Consider the following 8,660-nt stretch of genomic DNA (forward strand, 5'->3'; position numbering starts at 1 on the left):
TAAAGTGGAATATTGAAATAAAGGTTTGGGTCAGGTTGAAGAGGGCCTGATCAAAAACTTCAACCTGACCCAAACCTGATGTTGATAAACTTTCAAATAAACATGTACTGTCTGCTCTACTGTGACCTTACGCTCTCTTCAGAGAAGAGTTTACATTGAATCGATTCCCATGATTGCAAGGTAAATTCAGTAGGTTTGTGCACAGATGAAAGTTCATCAATGGAGATAAAGTTCAATCTAGGTTTTGACTCTGACGTTAACGGACAGTCTACAGTGGACATGTTGTGATCTTTTTCTCTTATTCAGTTTTTTGTTCGGAGAAAGAAACAGCAATATGTATAAGTCACTGTCCATCTTAATCTTAGCTGTTCTTCTTTCTAAAGGTAAGCAAATGTTCTTTTATGTTTTACAATTCATTGTAATCAGGTGGTATTTGATCTCTTATTAGACACAGCGGCTCTCTTAAAAGAGTGGCAATCTTAATCTCACAATGTTTTTTTTTTTTTTTGTGCTGTGGTCATATCGAGCACTTGAAAAAGTCATTGAATGTTACTATTGCTTATTATAATTTAGTTGATTCTGATTTCTTATACAGGTGTGGAGAGTGTGAGACTAACAGATGAAGACTATGAAATGGCAGACAAACTCTTCGCATTGGGAGCTGAAGGATTTTTGAAATACTTGGACAATTTAAAAAAGGCAGCAGAGGTGGTTGTGAAAGAAAATAAGATCATCAAAAAAGGGTAAAACCAGAGATGTATGAAGCAGGGTTATTATGTTTATGAAAATATTTATTATTAAAAACATTTCTGTTAATTGAAATAAAGCTGGAATAAAATAAAATATAAATATTAGAAAAATTAGAAATGTTGCCTTGCAATAAACTGAAATAAGTTTAAAATTATTAACTACATATAAATAAAAACTAAAAAAAAATTAAAAAATAAACCTAAATAGCAATATTTAAAAAAAAACTATCTAAAATGTAGCATAAATAGCATTTAATAATTATTGCTATTTTCACTTAGTGTAAATAGCATCTATTGCTATTTGCACCGCTGCACTAAATTGATTAATAAAAACTAAAATTAAATAAAAAATTAAGCATAAACAGCATTATAAAATGACAAAAGCACATCACGAAATTACTATAAATTAAACTATAAAAATTAAAACTAAAAACTCAAAATAAAAGCTAATTTATAATATAAATAAAACTAATATGAATACTAAAATAATGGGAGGATGTACAGTTAAAATGCACTGTAAGAAAATAAATTGTTTACAGACATTTTCTTCAACTCTAAAACAACACAATGCAATGCTTAATATAAAATCCATGAAAACACCTGTGACAAATCAATACGGAAAATTTCTTCACATTAATGTGTTACATTAGACCATGTTTTACAGACTTTTCTTAGACCCTGGAGTGGAAATTCAGTACCTTCTAACATAACCCTTGTTTGTTGTACAGAACTGAGATGCAAGACTTGTGGATTTCTCTGAAGGATATGGTCGAGAGGATCGCTGCTGAGGAAAGAGTTAAAGGACAAGATAAATTCATTGTGTCGCTGCAGTAAGTAGAAGTAGACAGTTTGCATTTTATAATTATATACTGAACTTGAAATGCTGATTAATAAGGCTGAATATGAAGATTTAAGGAACACTTATATTTTCTATTACTGAACTATTTCAAACCATCCTGATAACATCTGTTTTTTTTTTCCCTTATATGTGTTTATCAGCATTTTTCACAGACTGGGTAGGCTTTATGGAGAGGGTCTGTTTCGCCTGTTATCAGCATATCCTAGAGACAGTAATGGGATTTCTCGGTATGAGGGCCATTTGGCCAATTAACATATATTATTATATTATATATTTTTTTTTATTTTTAAAACATGCAAACAATGCAAAGAAATTAATGCAAAGCATGCTGATAATGAATGGGGTTGAATGTGTCTGATGTTGCTGAATTTATTTTTATTAAAAATAAACTTGAGTAAATGTCCTGACTCGTGTCTCAAAAGCCTCATTAATATGGCTCTGATCTTCTTACAGAGAATTAAGCGTCTTCAAAGGGATCATCAAAAAGGAGACATTGGTGGATCTCTGGAAGTAAGCATGTTTTTTTTGTCTGCAAGTCAATTGAAAATATTTGATAAAAAGATGTGTCCACTGAACAGTTCAAATCGACCACCTCTAACATGCAGATCAACCTTCTCAAGATTTATTTTCAATCATTGATAACTCGAACATAGCTCATCAGTTTTGTTTAATGCAGATATGTGGAGTCACGCTACCTTCCAGGAGCTCCACCAATCTACAGCGATCCCGTGGGGTTCCTCGGTCATCTTCTGTCCAAGATGTATGACCTCAAGCTTCTTTCACACTCTTTTTTGAAATTAGGGCTGCACGATATATCGCATGAGATTGTCACGCGCATTTCGTCAGTAAAGCCGGTTCCCTGATTACCGCTAAATCGCCATCACCTGCTTTCAAATGGAGTGGAGATTTAGCGGTAATCAGGGAACCGTATGGTGGCCCAGTAGTGCACAACACAACGAAATTAAAAAAGCAAACAAGTTCACAACACAACGAAATCGAGCCACAACGCAGCGGAATAAAGCCACAACACAACGGAATCGAGCCACAACACAACGGAATAAAGCCACAACACAACGGAATCGAGCCACAACACGGAATCAAGCCACAACACAACGGAATAAAGCCACAACACAACGGAATCGAGCCACAACACAACGGAAATGCTCCCGACCACTAGGGGGCTCTCAGAGCTCGGTAAAGTTAGTTTTCCTTGCCACTGTTCTATAGAGTCGGCGGTAATATCGATACCACAATTAATTTAAACAGTATGTAACCACCGTATATCGACATGAAATATTAATTCAATATCACCTACGTGCAAAATAGCTTCATATTTATACTTGTGAATGATTTGACGCGCTACCACGGCGCATGACGAAAGGAACGTCTGCCAATCCCACCAAGTGGTTAAAACGTATAATTTGTATTCATTAAAATTACTTTTAACATTTAAAAATAGACATATTCAAATTCCAAAGCTTGCCAACAGGAACTAACAACATTTGGAATTTGAACATGTCTGTTTTTAAATGTTAAAAGTAATTTTAATGAATACAAATTATACGTTTTAACCACTTGGTGGAATTGGTGGATGTTCCCTTTATCATGCGCCGTGGTATCGCGTCAAATCATTCACAAGTATAAATATGAAGCTATTGTGAACGTAGTTGATTTTTAATTAATATTTCATGTCGATATACAATGCTTACATACTTAAAACTGATCATGGTATTGATATCTTTGTAAAACTGTCGACTTTATAGAACAGTGGCAGGGAATAGTAATATTACCGAGCTCTAAGAGCCCCCTAGTGGTCGGGAGCATTTCCGTTGTGTTGTGGCTTGATTTCATTGTGTTGTGGCTTGTTTCCGTTGTGTTGTGGCTTTATTCCGTTGTGTTGTGGCTTTATTTCATTGTGCTGTGAACTTATGTTTGCTTTTTTAATTTCATTGTGTTGTGCACTACTGGGCCACCGTAGAACCGGCTTTACTGACGAAATGCGCGTGACAATCTCATGCAATATATCGTGCAGCCCTAAATGAAATAATATACATTATATGACAAAAAATACATTATGTTGCGAAATTAAACTAAGGTATAACGATCAGGCATAACATTATGACCACTGACAGGTGAAGTTAATAATGCTGATTATCTCTTCATCACTGCAGCTGTTAGTGAGTGGGATATATGAGGCAGCAAATGAACATTTTGTCCTCAAAGTCGATGTGTAAGAAGCAAGAAAAATGGGCAAGCGTAAGGATTTGAGTGAGTTTAACAAGGGTCAAATTGTGATGGCTAGACGACTGGGTCAGAACATCTCCAAAACTGCAGCTCTTGTGGGGTGTTCCTGGTCTGCAGTGGTCAAAAGTGGTCCAAGGAAGGAACAGTGGTGAACCGGTGACAGGGTCATGGGCGGCCAAGGCTCATTGATTCACGTGGGGAGCGAAGGCTGGCCCATGTGGTCCGATCCAACAGACGAGCTACTGTAGGTCAAATTGCTCAAGAAGTTAATGCTGGTTCTGATAGAAAGGTGTCAGAATACACAGTGCATCGCAGTTTGTTGCGTATGGGGCTACATAGCTGCAGACCAGTCAGGATGCCCATGCTGACCCCTGTCCACCGCCGAAAGCATCAACAGTGGACACGTGAGCATCAGAACTGGACATCTTGGTGCCAGATACCACAGCACACCTTCAGGGGTCTAGTGGAGTCCATGCCTCTACGGGTCTGGGCTGTTTTCGCAGCAAAAGGGGGAATACAATATTAGGAAGGTGGTCATAATGTTATGCCTGATCGGCGTATATACTATATTTGTGTAATATGTTTGTCTAAAATTTAAAAAAAAAACATTATATATTGAAATGTCTTCACCTGAACTTTGAATTTTTTTTTTTTACTATTTTTTGAATAAGCACATTTACTAATACATTATTAGTTTCAAAAGTTGTATTTGGTAATAGTTAATGGATGTGAAATAACAAAGAACAATTGTGTTTTTAACTAATGTTGACAGATTTATAGGTTGCACTTTACTTACGTGTTCTTACAGTTTATGTACCTAAGAAAATACTGGGTAATATAAGGTAACTACAGGGGTTAAGTTTAAGGGTAGGTTCAGGGTTAATACCTAGTTATTACCCAGTTACTGTAATTATTGTAATAAGTATTGTATGTGCATGCGGAACATCTATGCTACCGATTAATAAATACTGTAATTGCTCATTTTTAACAAATGTTGACTAATCAAACCTGATTGTAAAGCGTTACCAACAAGTTATTTTTCATGTTGACAGGAAATTGTTTTCTTTGTTGTAACAGGATCACACATCCTCGTGTGGTTGAACTTCTAAAAGTTGTTTCAGAAGTTGGAAAGATTGACATCAATCAACTTTTTGACGAGTAAGACAGGTTTTGTTATGCATTGCTTTGTTACAGCACACTAAATCAGAGACACTTCTGTCATTTAAATTGTTTCTTTCATGCAGGTCCTTTTTCCTGTAGAGTAAAATGCACTCGGATGACAAATATAGATTTTTTTGTAGTTCATCATTTAATTCTCAATAATATTTTTTAGTGTACAAAAGGCTATACATCTGGTCAAAGAGAAGGCCATGGAAATTTCCACCTTAGAGAGGCAGACAGAGAAGGATGAGTTTCTAATAACATTGAGGTAAGGACATTCATTAAGAGCAAGACTATATTTGTGTGTGTTTATATGTTCTATATAAGAAATCCCTACAATTGTTATACCAGACATCTTTGTCCTTGGGATATTTTTTGGTCCCCATGACAAAAACAGCTTATAAATCATACAGAATTATATTTTTTGAAAATGTTCTGAAAGTTTTCTGTGAGGGTTGTGTTTAGGGTTAGGGTTAGGGGATAGAATATACAGTTTGTACAGTATAAAAACATCTATGGAGAGCACTCGTATGGAAACCCAACATGTCTTCGTATTATTTATATAGAAAATAATTTATTTACATATATTTTGTTCTCATATTTATCGTTGAGCTGTTAAGTTGTATGTTTGTTAATAATAGTTATTGTAAAATGTGACCTGTCTGTAATTTCACAGAACTGCCTCTGGAGTTCTTGCATTTTACTGGGATAAACTTTTGGAATACACTGAGAGCCAGCCATTCCATAACAAGTATTTAGATGCTGTACGGTAAGACTGTGATCATATTAGTATATCTGATACAGGGTAGTCTTAAATAAAACAAAATGTGAATTGATAAATAATTGTATAATATAATAAACAGAGTTTTGAGTCGTTTGTGTTGCAGGAAATGGAAGGAGTTAAGAGTGTTGAAAGACACTAAAAAATATCACATGATTACTAACCCAGAGACAGGACTTCAAGCCTGGACGTAAGAAAATATTACATGTATAATTTTTGTAATTTCAGTTCAGTTGCAATACCATTTTACAACTGTTTGGTGCCTGCTAAGAAAAAAACACATGAAAAGTCTCAGGATTTCAGGAAGTTGAGTTTGGGTTATGAGCTTTTCTCTGTAAAGAGAAAACTGTATCAGAGCAATGGCACTGTTTTTGTGACTGCTGTCATAAAAGTTGTAATAACTATGTAATAATAGTTGTAATAACTATGACAAACTCCTCTTTATCTAGTTGGGCAGATGAGCGTTTTGGCGATCTTTTTGACAATGCTGCACTTGAATATGATCGATGGGGTAACGGGATTTTTGGAGATGACAGATTCAATCAATCCAATTGGTTAGTATCTGTACTTTTCATTCAATGCACACTGTACATAATAAATGACTGTAAATGAATGACTAATAACTTACTGAGACCACAGACCTCAAGGCATGATTCAAGTAAATATGCATGGACTAAAATCCATTAATCATTTATAATGCTGTTACGCTCATTGTGTGGTTATGAATGTGTTGCATTACAGTTTAATAGTCTGTTTGAATATAGATGCATAAATGTATGATTTCACAGGGCCATTATGAAGATGGCGACAGTATATCCTCTTCCAATTTATGAAAGATTGTCTGAAAGTGGCCTTGGGATATCTGAAGTCAATGATTTTTTTATCAACACTGATGACACACTCAATGAGTTAGTAGGCGAGGACATCTTGTACAGTTTGAAGTAAGAACACACGTGTTTGAACTGTTAGATCAATATGTTATAGAGACCCATATACAAAAATATTTGAGCATATTGCACCTGTACAAATATAATAATGTACAGATAAACTAATCTTACAAATATATGATGAGTCATCATTATCATTTGATCATAAATGCAATACTTTCCTTTTCTGTCATCTTCCAGGGGTGTGCTTAATGAATTATGGAATATTATTAGCAATGAAATTTTGCATGTCTCCATAAACAAGAAAAACCAAATGACATCAGATGTGGAATATGAGGACCCACTGCGACATTTACGGTAAGATATGTAAAGCCCTGATGTTTGTTTGTTTGTATATGCTTAACTGTTTACTTGATTCCTCTGAGATGCCAAAACAATTTATGAAGAATTTGTATGAAAACATTATTTTGATGGTCCACTTTAGACATTCTACTGACTATAAGTAACTTTGCAACTACATGCCAACTTAATCTGCTAACCCAAACCCTAACACCCTAACCTAACAGTCTACTGATACTCTAACGAGAGTTATTTGACATGTAGTAGCAAAGTTACTTATAGTTGGAAGAATGTCTAAAGTGGACAACTGAAATAAAGTGTAGCCATTTGTTCTAATATAAAACTGATCACAACAACTTTCACTCTTGATGTTCGCAACAGCAAAATTAAAGCAACATGCTTTGACATCTGGGACAGAGTTCTCATAGAGATCAACAGAAATATCAATAATGATGGACTTGAACAATCAGCAAGGTAAAGCGTGAATATTTTTGTGTTCAATCAACCTGAATGAAAATCCTGAATGCTAATACATTTCCAGACAACACATTATGACACTGCAGCAAGTTGTGATTTTTTTCTTTGTTTTTAAATGTCCTGACATTGAGGATTTTACAACACTTTTGAACATTTAACCTCAGACTATATGATAATAAAGAGAGATCGTTAAATCGTTAAACAAATTTTTACCTCACATTTCATAGGCACTGGGATGAAGTGAGGAGCATTTTCATTAAAGAATTAACTGACAGTGGAAAATTAACTCAACAGAAGCTTGATGGAGCACGAAAGTAAGGAAAGAATCTTCAGTTAAAAAAAATTGGCAGCTGCACATGTCGGCTACATGTATGTGTTTTAGAAATGTCTGAAAATTGTATTATTATTGTATTACTATTACAATTATGCTGTAAATTAACAAACTAAACATTATTTTGTTTTCTTCATGGTTATAAAGAACCTTTAGTAGTTTCACACAAATGGTCTTGGAGAAATATGTAAAAAAGGTTGATGGTCTGGAGGAAAGGATCAGTGCTTCCACTGAGTAAGAACTTATGCTTCATTTCAAAAGTTCTGAAATATTTAATTCCAAAATTAGTTATGAAAATATTCTATCATATATAATATATCCATGTTGTTCTTTCAGAACTCTTGGCAAACTGATGCTGAAGACTTTTTCTGCCACAAATACTGTCCTGGTTAATACTCTGGGTTTTCTGCTGTCTGATTAATCTCTCTCAAGGTAAGGAGTAAATTCTGTTCTAAATGCTTCTGCCGTTCTGTGTCCCATTATTAATCCTTGCACCTTTCCCTCTTCTTTTTCTAGTATAATTGCCAGTGCTCAATTTCTGAAGTTGTTGACTGAATGCTAATAGTGAAGACCCGACCCTAACCCTTTTCTGGTGCTTTCTGTCATTTTGCTGAAATCAACCCTGATGAAATCTGACCTGAGAGCCTCTCTTTGATTGTGAGGATCTGATGCTGGTTCTCAGATGTGTTGACAAGATTTTGACTGGTTTAGATACTGCTGACCAGATTATATATTTCAAAATAAAAATAATTAACTACATATATTTCATTTGATTATATGACTTTTATTTATTTATTTATTTTTTAAATGTAATCAGAATGAAGTTCTAGTC

At 34.7% G+C, this 8,660-nt stretch overlaps 1 protein-coding gene across 2 annotated transcripts; it reads left to right on the forward strand.

The window, feature by feature from the left end:
* The first annotated feature begins 211 nt into the window (after positions 1-211).
* si:ch211-288g17.4 lies at positions 212-8,587 on the forward strand. 2 transcript variants are annotated; one of them, XM_048203329.1, is made up of 18 exons: positions 214-383; positions 596-743; positions 1,478-1,579; positions 1,749-1,835; positions 2,062-2,118; positions 2,285-2,368; positions 4,930-5,010; positions 5,186-5,281; positions 5,690-5,782; positions 5,901-5,984; positions 6,244-6,348; positions 6,583-6,735; positions 6,922-7,038; positions 7,402-7,494; positions 7,725-7,811; positions 7,976-8,062; positions 8,165-8,260; positions 8,345-8,587. In XM_048203329.1, exons 1-17 carry the CDS (start codon positions 335-337, stop codon positions 8,247-8,249), a joined length of 1,608 nt encoding a protein of 535 aa, XP_048059286.1. In that variant the 5' UTR covers positions 214-334; the 3' UTR covers positions 8,250-8,260; positions 8,345-8,587. The 2 variants fall into 2 exon arrangements, 1 of the variants encoding a protein (XP_048059286.1); XR_007186556.1 differs by lacking the exon at positions 8,345-8,587 and having other exon boundaries at positions 212-383; positions 7,725-7,866; positions 8,165-8,220.
* Positions 8,588-8,660: the final 73 nt, after the last annotated feature.

This window comes from Megalobrama amblycephala, linkage group LG9, assembly GCF_018812025.1.
Source record: "Megalobrama amblycephala isolate DHTTF-2021 linkage group LG9, ASM1881202v1, whole genome shotgun sequence".
NCBI classification, from domain to species: domain Eukaryota; kingdom Metazoa; phylum Chordata; class Actinopteri; order Cypriniformes; family Xenocyprididae; genus Megalobrama; species Megalobrama amblycephala.

Excerpts from the sequence above, each read along its gene's own strand:
- si:ch211-288g17.4 (XM_048203329.1), top strand. The coding sequence starts at position 335 with ATGTATAAGTCACTGTCCATCTTAATCTTAGCTGTTCTTCTTTCTAAA. Across the intron at positions 5,985-6,243 it reads ACAGGACTTCAAGCCTGGAC|TTGGGCAGATGAGCGTTTTG; the intron begins GTAAGAAAATAT and ends CTCTTTATCTAG. Across the intron at positions 7,812-7,975 it reads AAGCTTGATGGAGCACGAAA|AACCTTTAGTAGTTTCACAC; the intron begins GTAAGGAAAGAA and ends ATGGTTATAAAG.